Source organism: Passer montanus, unplaced genomic scaffold (assembly GCF_014805655.1).
Source record: "Passer montanus isolate IOZ18808 unplaced genomic scaffold, ASM1480565v1 scaffold156, whole genome shotgun sequence".
Taxonomy (NCBI): domain Eukaryota; kingdom Metazoa; phylum Chordata; class Aves; order Passeriformes; family Passeridae; genus Passer; species Passer montanus.
The window spans coordinates 559325-576925 of record NW_024362716.1 but is presented as its reverse complement, the minus strand read 5'-3'; the positions used below and the strand labels follow the sequence as shown (position 1 = coordinate 576925).

General features: G+C 57.5%; 1 protein-coding gene across 2 annotated transcripts; it reads left to right on the top strand.

Moving 5' to 3' along the window:
• Window positions 1–380: 380 nt before the first annotated feature.
• Window positions 381–15807, top strand: HOMER3 (homer scaffold protein 3). Of its 2 annotated transcripts, none has more exons than XM_039702497.1 (10): window positions 381–1139; window positions 6800–6911; window positions 9195–9351; window positions 9689–9820; window positions 10370–10477; window positions 10784–10905; window positions 11811–11967; window positions 14095–14205; window positions 14553–14630; window positions 15291–15807. In XM_039702497.1, coding segments are annotated over exons 2-10 (1056 nt in total). In that variant the 5' UTR covers window positions 381–1139; window positions 6800–6909; the 3' UTR covers window positions 15480–15807. The 2 variants fall into 2 exon arrangements, with proteins under 2 accessions (XP_039558431.1, XP_039558429.1); XM_039702495.1 differs by having other exon boundaries at window positions 383–1139; window positions 6800–6923; window positions 15291–15805.
• Window positions 15808–17601: the final 1794 nt, after the last annotated feature.

Below are 17601 nucleotides of genomic sequence, written 5' to 3'. Positions count from 1 at the left end.
GTTATCTCACCTGTGTTATCACACCCGAGTTATCACACCCCAGTTATCACTCAGGCTATCACACCCGGGTTATCTCACCCGGGTGGAATTCTGGATTCCAGGGCTGGGGGGTTTTGGGATTTTGGGGCCCAGAGAACCCCAACGACGGGAGGGTTTTGTGCTGCAGACGGGTCCGGAGGTCAGAGCTCCTGTGCCCGGTGACCCCGGCCCGCTGTCCCCGGCAGGCGGTGGCACCGAGGGTGGCACCGAGGGTGGCACCGAGCCCGCTGTCCCCGGCAGGCGGTGGCACCGAGGGTGGCACCGAGGGTGGCACCGAGCCCGCTGTCCCCGGCAGGTGGTGCTGCCGGCGCCGTGAATAAAGTCGGGAGAAGAAAAGCGGCCAAACGTGAGCGGGATGGGGCGGCGGGAGCGGGGAGGGACCGGGTAGGGAGCGGGGAGGGACCGGGCAGGGAACGGCAGGAGCGGGCAGGGACTGGTTCGGGATCGGCAAGGACCGGGCGGGACCGAGCAGGACCGGGCAGGGAGCGGATAGGACCGGGCAGGAGCGGGCAGGAGCGGATAGGACCGGGCAGGAGCGGGCAGGACCGGGCAGGACCGGGCAGGAGCGGGCCGGGAGCGGGCAACAAAGAGCTGGGTCCGGCCGGGCCGCGGGGCAGCGCTCGGTGCGGCGGGAGGAAGGCTCGGAGAGGCACCGGCCCCATCCAGCCGCTCCCTGCCGGGCTGGGAGCGAACGAGGGAAGCGGGCAGCAGCGGCGGGGAGCCCCGGGACCGATCCCGAGCCCCTCCCGGGGCCGCTCCCGGTGCCGGTGCCGCTCCCGGTCCCATTGTCTCTCCTGGAGCCGCTCCCGAGGGCACTCCCGGTACCGCTCCCGACCCCGGTACTGATCCCGACCCCGGTGCCGCTCCCAATCCCGGAGCCACTCCCGGTTCCGATCCCGGTACCGATCCCGGAGCCCTTCCCGGTACCGCGGAGCAGCAGCAACGCTTCAAAGTGAAATTCCGGAGGAAATTTAAAGAGCATCCGGATCCGGAGAAAGACAGAAAGAAAGAGGAAGGGGAGAAGGAGGAGGAGGAGAAGGAGGAGGAGGCGGCGGCGGCGGCGGCTGGCGAGGCTCGGTGCCGGTACCGGCGGGGATGGGGTGAGAGCCGCGGCCGGTTCTGCCTCTGCCTTTGTTCTGCACGGCGGCCGAGGCAGCGGGGACGGGAACCGAAGGGTTAAATCGCTTTTCCCCCTCGCTTGCAGCTGGAAAGTTTCGCCTCGCCTTTTATTTTTGGGCTGGGGAAGTGCGGAATGGCGAGTTGGTACAAGTTCATTAAATTAAATTAAATTAATTCGTGTGGAAGGGAAAGCTCCGCGGTCTGTGGAGCCCGAACCGGGCGGGCTGGAGCGGGGCTGAGCCCAAAAACTTCCCCGGGACTTGAAAATTCGGGATTTTCCTGCGTTTGTCGCGGCTCTGGGGTGGGGAAGATGGAGCCGGGAGTTGCCGGGGCCGGGCCGGGGCCGGGGGTCCCGGGGTGGGGACTCCCGGGGGTCCCGGGGCTCGGGGCTGGGGGCTCCCGGGGCCGGGGGTCCCGGGGCTCGGGGCCGGGCCGGGGGCTCGGAGCTGCGGTTCCGATCCCGCGGCTCCTCCGGAGCGGAGCTCTGCGGGCTGCCGGGGGGCTTGGGGGGCTTTTGCGGGTTTTGGTGGATTTTGGTAAGTCTGGGCGGGTTTTGGGAAATTCGGGTGGATTTGGGCGGGGTTTGGTGGGTTTCGGTGGGTTTGGGTGGATTTTGGCTGATATTGGGTGGGTTTTGGTGGATTTTCGTGGGTTTTGGCGGGTTTTGGTGCATTTGGGTGGGTTTTGGTTGATTTTGGAGGATTTTGGCTGACTTTGGTGGGTTTTGGCGGATTTTGTTGGCTTTTGGTGAATTTTGGTGGATTTTGGTAGCTTGCTGTGGGTTTTGGCTGTTTTTGGCAGGTTTTGGCTAATTTTGGCTGATTTTGGTGGGTTTTGGCTGCTGACTTTGGCTGACTTTGGCTTATTTTGGCGGGTTTTGGTGGATTTTGGCTGATTTTGGCGGCTTTTGGCGCGGGACAGGAGCTGGGCTGGGTTCGTGTCCCAGCCCCGGCACTTTCAGGAGTTTCTGTGCACTCGAGTCTGGAGAATCCTGTCAGGGCATTCCCTCCGAGCCTGAAAATTTTCCATTTTCCTTTAAAAAATCAATTTTTTAAAATTTTCCTTTTTTAAAAAATTTTCCTTTTAAAAAAATTTCCATTTTCCTTTTTTCTTTTTAATTTCCCACTTTCATTTTTTAAGAATGTTCCTTTTGGGGCCGAGGTTGGGGAGGCAGGGGTGAGGATTGAGCAGTGACAGGACGTGAGGCTGGCAGAGCCTTTGAAGCTGGCAGGGATGTGCTGATCCCAGTTAAATCAGGTTTGGGTTTTTTTTCCTGCTGCTCTGAAACTGCCAGACCTGCCAGGAGAAGCTTAACAGGGCCAGACCTCGGGACTAGGCTCCTCCTTACTTCATTTATTTGTTTATTATTGTCCTCCTTATTTCATTTATTTGTTTATTATTATCCTCCTCATTTTATTTTTGCATTTTCGGGGATGTGTGAAGGATCCCTGAGCTGCAGCCTGGTGTTTCGTTTTTAAATTTTAATTGCTAAATCCAGTTTGAAATGTTTAAATTTTTAATTCCGTGGTAGCAGCGCTGGTGTCCCAGAGCAGGAGGGGGAAGGGCACACCCGGGAGGCTCCGTGATTCCAGGGAAATTCCATTTGGGGGTCTGAGCCCCCCCGGGTGTGGGTGACCTTGCTCTGCTGTCCCCAGGCAGCTGCTCGGGATTCCTGCAGGGAAATCTCCTGGGAACGGGGCAGAGCCAGATCCTATTCCTGGAGCTGCTCCTCCCAGCGCGGCCTGGGACCTGCTGGGGAGGGGAAATCTGCCTGGGGAGCCAAACCTTGTCCCCAAAACCCCAAATCCTGCCTTGGGAGCCAAACCTTGTCCCCAAAACCCCAAATCCTGCCTTGGGAGCCAAACCTTGTCCCCAAAACCCCAAATCCTGCCTTGGGAGCCAAACCTTGTCCCCAAAACCCCAAATCCTGCCTTGGGAGCCAAACCTTGTCCCCAAATCCTGCCTTGGGAGCCAAACCTTGTCCCCAAAACCCCAAATCCTGCCTTGGGAGCCAAACCTTGTCCCCAAAACCCCAAATCTGGATTTTTGGAATCCAAACTTTGTCCCCAAAGCCCTTGTGCAGTTCAGTGTCCTGGGGAGGAACCATGGGATATCCTGGGCTGTGGAATATCCTGGGATGAATTGTGGAATATCCTGAAATGGAGAATTCCCTGGGCTAGGGAACATCCTGGATTGGGATGTGGAATATCCCGGGCTGTGGAATATCCTGAATTGAAATGTGGAATATTGTGGATTGAAATGTGAAATACCCTGGGCTGTGGAATATCCTGGATTGTGGGATATCCCGGGCTGTGGGATATCCCGGGCTGTGGAACACCCTGGATGGACGGGATCACCCAGCCCTGCCCAGGAGCAGCCCCGGGATTCTCCTGCACCCCCAGGGGCTCTGCAGGGCTGGAGTCTGGGGGTGACTGCTATCAGCCCCAGCTCCCCTGACAGACTGACAGCCCTGACAGACAGACAGACAGCCCTGACAGACAGCCAGCACTGAGAGACAGCACCGGCAGCAGCTCCTGGGCCTGCGGAGGGGAGATAAAAGGAGAGCAGACAGCCCTGGAGGAGGAGGAGGGTTGGGCTCCCAGCCCCTCTCTGTGCCCCAGTTCTGCTTTTGGGGTCCTGGGGGATCCTCCCTGGGATTGCCGGGGATCCTCCCTGGGATTGCTGGGGATTGTCCCTGGGATTGCTGGGGATTCTCCCTGGGATTTCTGGGGATTGTCCCTGGGATTGCCGGGGATTGTCCCTGGGATTGCTGGGGATTGTCCCTGGGATTGCTGGGGATTGTCCCTGGGATTGCCGGGGATCCTCCCTGGGATTGCCGGGAATTGTCCCTGGGATTTCTGGAGGATTCTCCCTGGGATTGCCGGGGATTGTCCCTGGGATTGCTGGGGATTGTCCCTGGGATTGCCGGGGATCCTCCCTGGGATTGCCGGGAATTGTCCCTGGGATTTCGGGGATTGTCCCTGGGATTTCGGGGATTCTCCTGGGCAGGGAGGGAGGGCCTGGCTCAGCCCCAGGCTGGGCTCCCAGCTGACTCAGCATGGCCAGAGGCCAGGGCTGGGCTGGTTCCTGTCCTGTCCTGTCCTAATTCCTGTCCTGTCCTATCCTAATTCCTGTCCTGTCCTAATTCCTGTCCCCTTCACTCATTCCTGTCCCCCTCACTCATTCCTGTCCCCTTCACTCATTCCTGTCCCCCTCGCCCCTCCCTGCCCTGCAGATCCCACTCAGGGAGAGGCCCCTGAGGGGAGAGCCCAGCCCGGGACACTCGAGGACAGCCCAGCCCGTGTGACACCCATGGCAGGGCCGTGACACGCGTGACAGGGCTGTGACACCCATGGCAGGGCCGTGACACCTATGGCAGGGCCGTGACACGCGTGACAGGGCTGTGACACCCATGGCAGAGCCGTGACACCCATGGCAGGGCCGTGACACCCATGGCAGGGCCGTGACACCCGTGACAGGGCCGTGACACCCGTGGCAGGGCCGTGACACCCCTGGCAGGGCCGTGACACCCCTGGCAGGGCTGCCCAGCTCCTGTGACACCCGTGGCGGGGCTGGCTCGGGTCCTCCCCAGCCCTGGCACCCCCCGTGCCCGCTGCCCCCTCCAGGCCCAGCGTGGTGCCAGTGCTGGCCCTGCTTGGTGCCATCTGTCCCTCCTGGCACGGGGCTGCTGGCCCCTGGCCCTGTGTCACCGTGTCCCCAGCTCTCCTCGCCCTGCTGGGCCATTGCTGCTCTGGCCAGGACTGAGTGAACTGAGATCACAGATAAGAAATCACAGATCACAGATAACAGATCACAAATCACAGATAAGAAATCACAGATCACAGATAAGAAATCACAGTGAAACATCCCTTCCTTCCCCTGCTGCTGCTGCGGGGCTCCAGGGGACTCCCACTGAAAAAGGGGTGATTTTAATGGATATTCACTAAATTAAGGGGTGCTTTTAAAGGATATTCACTAAAAGAAGGCGAGCTTTTAACGGATACCCACTAAAAGAAGGGGTGCTTTTAATGAGTATCTACTAAATTAAAGGGAGCTTTTAATGGATACCTACTATATTAAGGTGTTCTTTTAAAGGACATCCACTAAAAGAAGGGGAGCTTTTAAAGGATATCCACTAAAAAAGGGTGCTTTTAGTGGATACCCGCTGAATTAAAGGGTGCTTTTAATGAATATCCAGTAAAAGAAGGGGTTCTTTTAAAGGATATCCACTGAATTAAGGTCTTCTTTGAAAGGATATCCACTAAAAGAAGGGGTGCTTTTAATGGACACCCACTAAAAAAGGGGAGCTTTTAAAGGATCCCCACTAAATGAAGGTGCTCTTCCATTGGATACCCACTGACAGAAGTTGCAGCAACTCACAATTCCCCACTTCCTTACCCTTGAAATAAAATCAAGGCTGAACATTCCAGCTCAGAACGAGTTAAACCCAGCGTTTAACCCCTTCCTGCAGTGCACAAGTCATTTTTCAGCCCCTGGATCCCTCCCAGCGCCACCAGGGTCAGATCTTTGTCCTTTGGGGCGTTTGCTTCGCTTCTCCTTAATTATCTGCGAAGGGCAGCCGGGGTGCGAGCGGTTCTGTTTTCACCTCTGTTTATCGCCCGGAGCAGGGGGAGAGGAGTCAGCGGTGCGGGGTCAGCTCGGGAGGGGAGCAGGGCTGGGCCGGAGCTGCTTTGGGCAGCTCGGGCTGTCCCTCTGTCCTGTCCCTCTGTCCTGTCCCTCTGTCCGGCCCCTCTGTCCTGTCCCTCTGTCCTGTCCCTCTGTCCTGTCCCTCTGTGCTGTCCCTCTGTCCGGCCCCTCCCGCCGGCTCAGAGCTGCTCAGGCTGGAGGGGATGGAAAGGGGATGGAATTCCCAGGGCAGCTGAGGAGCCCCGGGGGTGCCCAAGGATGGGGAAGGGAAGGTCCAGAGAAACCCTGGAGCTGCTCCCAGAGCCTGGAAGGGACAGGGACAGACGGACAGGGACACGGGGACAGGAACCTGGAGGAACAGGGACACAGGGACAGGACTCTAGGATGGGCAGGGACAGAGGGATAGGGATCCTGGATGGACAGGGACATGGGAATGGGGTCTGGATGGACAGGGACAGAGGGATAGGATCCTGGATGGACAGAAGGACAGGGACACAGGGACAGAAACCTGGAGGGACAGGAACACAGGGACAGGATCTGGGTGGGCAGGGACATGGGAATGGGGTCTGGATGGACAGGGACAGAGGGACAGGACTCCAGGATGGGCAGAGACATGGGGACAGTAATCCTGGATGGACCCAGGGACAGGATCTGGATGGACAGAGGGACAGGGACAGAGGGACAGGACTCCAGGACGGACAGGAGCCCAGGGGCAGCTGCTGTGCCCGAGGAATGATCTCCCAGGAGGGTTTTCCATCAGGCAGCAGCCCCTGGGCATGGCTGGGAGCTCTGCAGCCTCCCTGGCCCCCCTGGCCTCTCCCAGCAGCCAGCCCCTCCTGCCAGGGGCTTTGCTCCAGTTCCAGGCTCACCTGAACGTCTCCCACAACAGGGAAAGCCTTGTCCAGTGATGGGAAATCCCTGCAGAATGCTGGGGGCACACGGAGCCCCTGGAGGTGCCTGGCTGGGCAATAACAGCTGGACTTTGCCTTGCCAGGGAATGAATCCCTGTGGAGGAGCCTCAGAGCAGCTGAGAGAGCCCTGAGAGGAGCTGCTGGAGGAGGGGACACCCCGCTGACTGCACCAGCCTCCTGCCCTTACTAACAAATGTCAGCAACTCGGTAAATCTGCCTTTGTCCTTCCCAAAAGCAGCCCAGCACGTGGGGGTTCAGGGGCAGAAATATCCATTTTTCCCCTGTGCCAAAGATAGGTTGTGATCCACGTGAAAGCAGAGCCTGGAAATTGGAATCTCACTCCAAAAATGCAGGCAGAGGGTGTGGAGTGTGCTGTCAGAGAAACCTGAGCCAGGCTGGCACCTGGGAGGGGGAGGGCATCAAATATTCCCTGCTGAGTTCTGCACAGCACCAGGGGCGTTGGGATTGATGGGACAGGCTGGCAGCCCTGGGATGGGCAGGGATCAGCAGTGGCCCGGGAGCTGGGAGCTCCACAAAGCTGGAATGTGCCCGTGCCCTGCAGCTGCCAGCGGGGCAGATCCCATAAAACCCCCCTGGGTTTGGTCAGAGCCAGCCCTGGAGCAGCCGGGCTGTTTTATCACGGAAAACATTCCCAAAACATTCCTTCCTTGCCCTGGGACACCCTGGGGCAGCAGCCCTGGACATTCCAGGCAGTTCTGTGCCTGGCTGAAATTCCCTCTGCTTTTGGGCAGTTTTTGCCATTTCCCAAGCCCGGGGCCAGCGGGAGGTGCTGTCACCTCCTGGGCGAGGGGACAGGGGGCACAGCCAGCCACGGCTCTGCCTCAGCAAAGGGTGACCCCAGCTTCCCAGTCTGGGATTGAGGGGGGTGCCAGGCTGTTCCTGTAGCAGCTTCCCGGGATTTCCTGGGAATCTTCTCAGAGCTTCCCCAGGATTTTCCTGGGGGAACCAAGTGTTGGATTTCAGGGATGCTCGTGGCAGGAGGGAATGGTGAATCAGACTCTGTGTTCTCAGAAGGCCAATTTATTATTTTGTGATACTATTTTCTATTGAAATGCTAAACCAAACGACACTGAAGAACACAGAAAGGACACTTACAGAAGGCTAAAAAGATAATAATGAAACTGGTGACTCTCTCCAGAGTCTGGCACAGCCTGGCACTGACTGGCCAAAGAGTGAAAACAGCTCACAGCAGAGCCCAAAGAAACAATCACCTGGGGGTGAGCAACCTCCAAATTCCACATTCCAAAAAACACCAACAGAAGCAAATGAGACAAAATTGTTTCCCTTTTCCTCTGAGGCTTCCCAGGAGAGAATCCTGGGGGGAGGATTTTCCAGGGGATGGGAATGTGGCAGCCACGGCTCCCTGTGCTCAGGGATGTGAGAGGATGAGGATGAGGATGAGGATGAGAGGCCCTGGCACGGCCCCAGGAGGGGCTGGCTGGCACCTGGGCAGCAGCAGGGGTGGCCAGGGGAGAGGGAGCAGGAAATTGCTGCACTTCCCCTTCCTCAGCTTCCCTCCCACCTAAAACCCCAAATCAGACATTCCCAGGTGTGTGCCTGCCCTCACAGGGCTCTTTGCCTTCTGTTTGTTTCCCAAAATAACACATTTGCATAACCCCAGCCCCTCCCATCCCTGCTCTGTATCAGAATGAGGTCATTAGTCCTTCACGTGTGCAGTTCTTCTCTCTAATGGGGCCAGTGGTCCCTAACTGGGTCAGGGGTCCCTAACTGGGTCAGGGGTCCCAGGGATGAAGTCAGCAAGGTCTTCCTCAGCTCTCTGTGACCCTCTGGCAGCACCCAAGCCCTGCTGGGATGGATTGGCAGGGCCCAGGGCTGGGCATTGTTCTGTTCCTTCTGCAAATGAGCTCAAAATGCAACAATTGCCTTCAGGGTGTTGTTTCTACAGCAATGCTTCAGATTTAAACATCTAATAATCATTAACCTATCTCTGGTGTAGCTGATTTTAATAGGAGTTGGATCTGAGCCTCAGCTGAAATTTTAACCCTATAAAACCATGATTCAAAGCCCTCTTCCCCTCTTGGTGTATCTAATTTCAGTATGAATTGGTTCTGACTCGGCTGAAACCTGAACCCTATAAAATCCTAACCCTATAACATCATAAATCAAAGGCAAGTTATCCAACTTCAGCATGAATTGGTCTGACCCTCAGCTGAAATCCTAACCCTACAAAATCATGATTCCAAGCCCTGTTACCTGACTTCAATGTGAATTGGTTCTGAGCCTCAGGTGAAATTTTAACCCTTTCAAACCATGATTCAAAGCCTTGCTATCTAACTCCTACATGAATTGGTTCTGCCCCTCAGCTGCAGTCCTGACCCTACAAAATCACGATTCCAAGCCCTGTTATTTAATTTCAGTGTGAGTTTGTTCTGCCCCCCAGCTGACACTTTAACCCTCTCAAGCCCTGATCCCGAGCCCTGTTCTCCGTCCCCGCAGGGAGCAGCCCATCTTCAGCACCAGGGCCCACGTGTTCCAGATCGACCCGGCCACCAAGAGGAACTGGATCCCGGCCAGCAAGCACGCCCTGACCGTCTCCTACTTCTACGATGCCACCCGCAGCGTCTACAGGATCATCAGCGTGGGGGGCACCAAGGTGGGCACTGCCCAGGGCCCCTCGGGGCAGCTGTGCCCATGGGAGACAGCTGTGCCCCTAAGGAAACGGCTGTGTCCCTAAAAAAGCAACTTTCCCCCAAAAACCCCAGCTGTTCTCCCCAGAAAACAGCTTTCCCCCACAAAAGCAGCTGATTCTGTGGTTGGTTCCTGACTTCCTGTTTGATTTCCCCAATTCCCTGTTTGATTCCCCCATCAATTCCCTGACTCCCTGATTGATCCTCTGATTCCCTGACTCCCTGATTGATTCCCTGATCAATCCCCGATCCATCCCCGATCCATCCCCGATCCATCCCCTGATCAATCCCTGTCCCCTGCAGGCCATCATCAACAGCACCATCACCCCCAACATGACGTTCACCAAGACCTCGCAGAAGTTCGGGCAGTGGGCTGACAGCAGGGCCAACACGGTCTACGGGCTGGGCTTCGCCTCCGAGCAGCACCTCAGCCAGGTGAGCAGCACCTGAGCAGGTGAGCAGCACCTCAGCCAGGTGAGCAGGGACCTGGAACCCTCAGCCAGGTGAGCAGGGGCTGGGCAGGTGAGCAGCACCTCAGCCAGGTGAGCAGGGACCTGGAACCCTCAGCCAGGTGAGCCCAGGAACCTGTCCCAGCTGAGCCCAGAACCTGGAAACCTGAGCCAGGTGAGCTCAGAAATCTGGAAATGTGGCCCAGGTGAGCCCAGGGAACCTCCCCTGGAGAAAACCCTCCAGGAAATCCTCAGGCACCTGCTGGGGTGCTGCTCTCCCCGGGCTGGAATGGAATCCAGGGTGCAAAGGTACCAAAACCAGCTTTGAAGTTGTGTTTGGGTGCCACAAGTGGAGCTGCAGGTGCTGCTCCTTGCTGAACCCACGGCCCCGAGCTCCAAATTGAGATTAAAATCTGAGTTTTGGTGTTGGAGAGAAATTAAAAAGTGTTTTTAATGAAGGTGCAGACAGAGCATCAGCCCTGCTGTGCACAGCCCCAGGGTGATGTGACCTTCCCTTCCCTCCCCTCCCCTCCAGTTTGCAGAGAAGTTCCAGGAGGTGAAGGAGGCCGCTCGTGTGGCCAGGGAGAAATGCCAGGACAAGACTGAGCTCACCAACCCTGCCCTGAGCATCCCTTCCCACCAGGTGAGCCTGGGGTGGGGGAACGGGGGAAAAGGGAGAAAAGGAGAAAAAAGGAGAAAAAAGGTGTCTCTGCTGTCCCCAGGGGTATCCCTGCTGTCCCCAGGGCTGTCCCTGCTGTCCCCAGGGCTGTCCCCAGGGCTGTCCCTGCTGTCCCTGCTGTCCCAGAGCTGTCCCTGCTGTCCCTCTGTCACCTCCCAGACCCCTCACACTGACCCCGAGCAGCCAGGCCGGGCTGGTGGCCGCAGGGCCATGCCAGGCCGCCCTGCAGGAGGTGACCCCCTGTCCCTGTCCCTGTCCCTGTCCCCCCAGGTGCTGCCCAGCCCCATCATCAGCTCCAACGGGCCGGGCGAGGACAAACTGTTCCGCAGCCAGAGCGCGGATGTGGAGAGCAGCACCGAGAAGGAGAGGCTCAAGAAGATGCTCTCGGAGGGGTGAGACCCTGCCCTGGCAGGGCTTGGTGCCAGGTTTATCATCCCAAATCACTGGGATTGGCTGCTCTGACCCCAAATTCTCCCTCTGGCAGGGCTTGGTGCCAGGTTTATCATCCCAAATCACTGGGATTGGCTGCTGTGACCCCAAACTCTCCCCTGGCAGGGCTTGGTGCATCCTAAATAATTCTACCCCATTCTGCCCTTGTAGTTCCCCCTCTCTGCTGCTCCAGCCCTCCCCTGGGTGGATTCCCCTTTCCCAGCAGGGATTTATTCCAGCTGGGAAATCTGCTCAGTGCCAGCCGTGCCCAGAGCAGGATCCTGTGACACCAGGAGATGTTCACACTCCTGGTTGTGTTCCTTCCCCTGGAGATTCCAGCAAAGTCCCTGCTGCTTCCTCTCTTTGTCTCTTCAAAAGGCTTTGGGGCTGGATTCTGCTCCTGTCCAGCTCCCAGCTGAACTCTTGGAGTATTTTTAAATCAAAAGCAAAGAGTCCTGGGCTTTATTCAAAGCAAACTCTGCTCCAATGTGGATTTTTGAAGTGGATTCACAATCCCACCCTGCAGAGCCCCTTTAGAGTTCCCAGATCTCCCCCAGCCCATTAATCCCAGCATGGTTTGTGCAGCTTCACACCCAAAAAAACAAATATTAAAGGGATAAAGCACAGAGGGGACATCCAGACCTGGATCTCACCCACCCAGGGAGCTGGGTCTGGCTGGGAAAGGTTTTGGGGGAGCTGGGAAAGGTTTTGGGGAGCTGGGTCTGGCTGGGGAAGGTTTTGGGGGAGCTGGGAAAGGTTTTGGGGGAGCTGGGTCTGGCTGGGGACGGTTTTGGGCGGCTTCTCATCTTCCCAGGACAAAACCCTTGGAAAATCCCAGGAAAGGTGACCTTCTCCCACCTGTCCCCAGCTCGGTGAGCGAGGTGCAGTGGGAGGCCGAGTTCTTCAGCCTGCAGGACAACAACTCCAAGCTGGTGGCTGCCCTGCACGAGGCCAACGCCAGCGTGGAGCAGTGGAAGCAGCAGCTGGCGGCGTACCAGGAGGAGACGGAGGCACTGCGCCTCAGGGTGAGCAGGGGGCTGCACCCCCCTGGACAGAGCAGCTGGGCTGGGCAGAACCAGCTCTGGGACACCCAGGAGCAGGGGAAGGGTCCCACTGCTCGCTGAAGGGAAAAGGTGTTTGGTTTCACAAACGAACTCTGGGTTTGCTGGTAAATGAAGCTAGGTGTTGAAAGGTGAAAGAGACAATGGGGAAGGATTGCACTGCTTGGTGAATGCTGAAAGATCGTTTGGTTTTACAAATGAACCTTGGGTTTGCTGATAGATGAGACCCAGAGCTTGTTTGGAAAGACAAATCCCTCATTCCTCCCAGGAGGAAAGCCCAGCCCAGCTGCCCTTGGCCCCTTTTCCCACCAAGCCCAGCAGCTCCAGGGAGCTGCAGCAGCCTGGCAGGGAAGTGGGGCAGGAAGCGAGGGAAAGGCAGGGAAGCAAAGTGCAGAGCCACGGGATTTCAGCTTTCCTGGGGGATTTTCTGGAAGGAACTCCAGACAATTCCGGTTTCCAGCATGACCCAGTTTGGCCCAGCTGGGCATCAGGGCAGCGTGTGGCTGCTCCAGGAGGGATGGGATGGCTGGGAAAGGTTTGGGGAGCCCTGGGGAAGGAGGCACGGAGCCATTTGCACTTGGAGAGGGGCATTTGAGAGCCAGCAGGGATTTAGAGCAATGAGCAGGTGTTTGCACTGGTGGCTGTGTGGTGTGCAGTAAGCATCTCTGCCTCAGGATTCCCAACATCCTCCCTCAGGATTCCCTCAGGATCCCCTTAGGATTCCCTCAGGATTCTCTCAGGATTCCCAGCATCTCTCCCTCAGGATTCCCTCAGGATTCCCTCAGGATTCTCTCAGGATTCCCTCAGGATTCCCTGGTGTAATTCCCAACATCCCTCCCTCAGGATTCCCTCAGGATCCCCTCAGGATCCCCTCAGGATTCCCAACATCCCTCCCTCAGGATCCCCTCAGGATCCCCTCGAGCCTCCCCGGGCCTTGCCGGGCTCCCAGAAGGAGCCATAACTCAGTGAACTCCCCCATTTCTGTCCCTGAGTCAGAGCATTTTTGGGTTCTGGCCCCCCGACCCCAAGAGCTGCAGGGAGGAGCAGGAGCTGTCCCTGGCTGGGCGAGCTCCCTGTCCCTGGAGCTGTTTGCAGAGCTCGCAGCAGCCCCAGCAAAAGCAGAACCATGTTAAAAATGAATCCTGCTCATGAATAATCCAAGGCACCGAGCTGCGTTTTCCAGGGGAGCTCTGGGCAAACCCTTCCAGCTCTGCTGCAGCAGCTCCAGAGCTTTTGGAGATCTCTGCCCAGAGGGGTAACTGTCTCAGAGTGGTCCAGATGACCCCCAAATTGTAGAAAGTCTCTTTTTCCCAGCCCAGCAGTCAGGATTCTTCACCTCTGGTTTTCAAGGTTGTTTATTTTCTCTTCTCTGATTAATTCTTTCTCTGACCTGCCCAGGTCTGTGTGGCAGGTCGGTCCCTGGCAGCCTGCACTGCCTGAGACACTGCTGTCTTTTTATACTAAATCCATTTACAGTAGTTTTCCAGTACCTGCCACCTGTGTTAGACAGTCTCTAAACCAGTCCAAAAGTGCCACCATCACACAGAAGATGAAGGCTAAGAAGAAGAGGAAGGAAGGACAGGGTACACTAGATTCCTCCATCTTGGCTCCTGAACCCCATCCTAAAAACCCCATAATTCAATTATTTTTTTTGTGACAAACTAACTATCATTCTACCTAAACTTTCGTGGCTTGTAAATCTTCATATAAGGTTGGTAATTTGTTCCAGGGGCTAAAATCAAAGGCAGAGGTGTTTTTAACTCTGTGCCAGGGTCCCTGAGCCCCCTGCCAGGGCTCGAGGCATCCGGGGCAGCCAGAGGAAGGTGCTGGGTTCCATCATAAATGGAGCTGGACCTTCAGGCTGGGCTCAGGGCTGGGTCAGCCAGCCCATCTGTGCTGGGTCTGAGCTCCTGCACAAGGCTCAGGCACACTCTCTAAAGTGGAGTTTTGAGCCCCAGAAGGTTTCCAGGCAGAGCAGAAGGAATTGTTTTGCCCCCAGCCCCAGCAGGAGGGGAGGCCAGGTGGGTTTGCAGGGAGGCAGAGCACGGCTGTGGCCGCTGAGGACGTCCCTGAGGGAGCCTCCCCCTGCAGGTGGCAGAGCTGGAGGCACAGGGCACCCACGATTCCTCCAGCGAGAACAACAAGGAGGAGCTGAGCCAGACCCTGGAGGAGCTGGAGCTGCTGGTCAAGGCTAAAGATGAGGTGAGGCTGTCAGACCCCCCAAACCTGTCAGACCCCCCAAACCTGTCAGACCCCTCAAACCTGTCAGACCCCTCAGCTATCAGAGCTCTTCCAGCTGTTCCCCTCTATCCCCTCCCCAGGGAACAGACTGAGGGACAGGGATGTGCTGGGGTGGAGAGGCTCAGGATCTGGGCAGCTCAGAATTCCCAGAATCACAGAATTCCCAGAATCACAGAAATCACAGAATTTCCAGAATTCCCAGAATCACAGAATCACAGAAATCACAGAATTCACAGATATCACAGAATTCCCAGAATTTCCCTTGAAAGCCAAATGAAAAAAGCCATAAATAGACATTTTCCACGCAGGAGATCCAGATGCTGAAGAGCCAGAGGTGCCGCTGGGAGGCCGAGGGGGAGCGCGAGGAGACGCTGCAGAAGCTGCAGGTAAAGGTGGCACCTGGGGGAACCCCCGTTAATCCCCTCGTTAATCCCCTCGTTAACCCCTGAGCAGGCTCTGGGGTGTTTTTGGGATTTGGGCTGTCCCTGAGGCCATTCCCAGTGTCCCCTCCCTGGCCTGGAGCCACTCTCGTGCTTGCCAGAACCTTCTGGAAATGCTTTTGGATCTGCTCAGTGCTGTGCTCAGCGTTTGGGAGCAAAGAAAGCTTTGCCCGCGCTGTGATGGAGCCAATCCCACCAGGCTGGGAAGGATCCAGAGGATCCAGGGCCAATCCCACCGGGCTGGGAGGGCCCAGGGCCAATCCCACCAAGTGGAGAGGATCCAGAGGATCCAGAGCCAATCCCACCAGGCTGGGAAGGATCCAGAGGATCCAGGGCCAATCCCACCGGGCTGGGAAGGATCCAGAGCCAATCCCACCGGGCTGGGAAGGATCCAGAGGATCCAGAGCCAATCCCACCGGGCTGGGAAGGATCCAGAGGATCCAGGGCCAATCCCACCGGGCTGGCAGGGTCCCTGTGGGCACAGCTGCCCTCCCACAGCCTCACCCGCGGGCAGGGCTGGGGCCAGGCCCAGGGAGGAGCCCTGGGGACAGCGGGGGCCCGGGGTGGCCCTGGGGCTCTGGGCAGGCCGTGTGGCTGTCCCTGCAGGAGCTGGAGGCCCGGAACGCCGAGCTGGAGCAGCGGCTGCAGCTGGCAGAGCAGAGCCTGGCAGAGAGCCTGGCAGACAGGGACAGGATGCACCACGAGGTCGCCAAGGCGGCCGAGATCATGGACGTGAAGATCTTCGAGCTCAGCGAGCTCAGGCAGGGCCTGGCCAAGCTGGTGGAGAGCAACTGAGAGCAGCAGAGAGCCCCTGGGCAGGGGCACCTCAGCTGGGGCCGGGCACCACCCAGGGATCCCGAGGGCACCAAGAGATCCTGTGGGCACCACCGAGAGATCCTGAGGGCACCATGACATCCTGAGGGCACCAAGAGATCCTGTGGGCACCAAGAGATCCCGTGGGCACCAAGAGATCCCGCGGGCACCAAGAGATCCCGTGGGCACCAAGAGATCCCGTGGGCACCAAGAGATCCCGAGGGCACCATGAGATCCTGAGGGCACCATGAGATCCTGAGGGCACCATGAGATCCTGAGGGCACCATGAGATCCTGAGGGCACCATGAGATCCTGAGGGCACCATGAGATCCTGAGGGCACCATGAGATCCTGAGGGCACCATGAGATCCTGAGGGCACCATGAGATCCTGAGGGCACCATGAGATCCTGAGGGCACCATGAGATCCTGAGGGCACCAAGAGATCCTTTGGGCACCACCATGAGATCCTGTGGGCACTGGGAACTCCTGTGAGCACCATGAGATCCTTTAAGCACCATGAGATCCTGTGGGCACTGGGAACTCCTGTGGGCACCACCAAGAGATCCCGAGGGCACCATGAGATCCTGTGAACATCAAGAGCTCCTGTGGGCACCATCCAGAGCTCCTGTGGGCACCATCCAGAGCTCCCGTGGGCACCCAGCAGCCCCGGTGCTGCCCGGGCAGCATTTGCCACCCACCAGCAGCTGCCTGGACAGAGCGGGCACCAGACTGGTCACTCAGTGCCCAGCGAGCCCCAGAGCAGGGCACAGAGCCCCTGAGCCCCAAATCCCCTCCAGGGAGCCCCTGAACCCCCAAACCTCTCCAGGGAGCCCCCAAACCTCTCCAGGGAGCCCCTGCACCCCCAGCAGAGCTCTCTGGCCCTGCCCTGGCCCAGGGGTGCCAGCTGTGCCCGTGCCACCCCTGCTGCCACCGTGTCCCCGAGGTTTTTACATTTCCTAAGGGCAGGGCCGAGCCTTGGGGCAGGATTGATTCTTTTTTCTGTAGTTTTTTTAGGAAACCATTTGCCTTTTGCAGAGCAGCTGCCTGCTCCCCCTGGCTGGGGAGGCAGGAGGAGCTGGGCACTGCCAGGAGTTCCTCCTCTTCCTCTTCCTCCATGCTGGGTGCTCCCAGCAGGATCCAGCCCCTGGAGCAGCCCGGGGAGCAGAGGTGGAGGAAAATTCTGGAAGGTTTTCCCTGGCCCCAGAGGAAAATCTGCATTTTCACAGCCTGGATGAGCTGAGGGTTGAAGGACTGCTGGAAATTTTGGGGCTGGGCACGGGGAATTTGGGACAAGGGACGTCCCTCAGGGCCACCAAGCTGCTGGGCTGGCATCGCTGCAGCCCCGGGGGCTGAGGTTAATTGGAATTAAATGGAGCAAATCGCAGCTGCTCTTGGGCTTTTGTGCTTCTTTTTTTGTGCCTTTTGTGTTGGGAAGAGGCCCCCAGGGATGTCCTGCTGAGGGTGACAGGGACAGGCCCCAGCTGGGCTCAAGGACCGGGAGGAGCTGGGGACACGCGGGACCCTGAGGGGCTGCGGGGGCGTGGGGGCCACCCAGGAATTCGGGATTCATCCCAGAAATTCGGGAGTTACCCCAGAAATTTGGGATTCATCCCAGAAATTCGGGAGTTACCCCAGAAATTCGGGAGTTACCCCAGAAATTTGGGATTCATCTCAGAAATTCGGGAATTATCCCAGAAATTCAAAATTAATCTCAGAAGTTTGGGAGTAATCCCAGAAATCTGGGAGTACCCCAGAAATTTCACAGTTACCCCAGAAATTTGGGATTCATCTCAGGAGTTTGGGAGTTACCCCAGAAGTTTCAGAGTTTACTGCTTTTATTTTGATGCTTTGTTTGGGTATGTGGCCAGAAAGCCTCAAAACCTTTCTTTGTGTCCATTTTCCACCAGAAAGCCTCAAAACCTTTCTTTGTGTCCATTTTCCACCAGAAAGCCTCAAAACCTTTCTTCGTGGCCGTTTCCCCCAGCAGTACAAACATTTGCTGATCCCGTTGCCAGCTGCCAGCGAAGCCCCACAGAACATTTTCCCAGCGGGGTTTGGGGTGTCCCTGTGGTGCCAGCCCTGTGCCCCTCAGGCCATTCCAGTG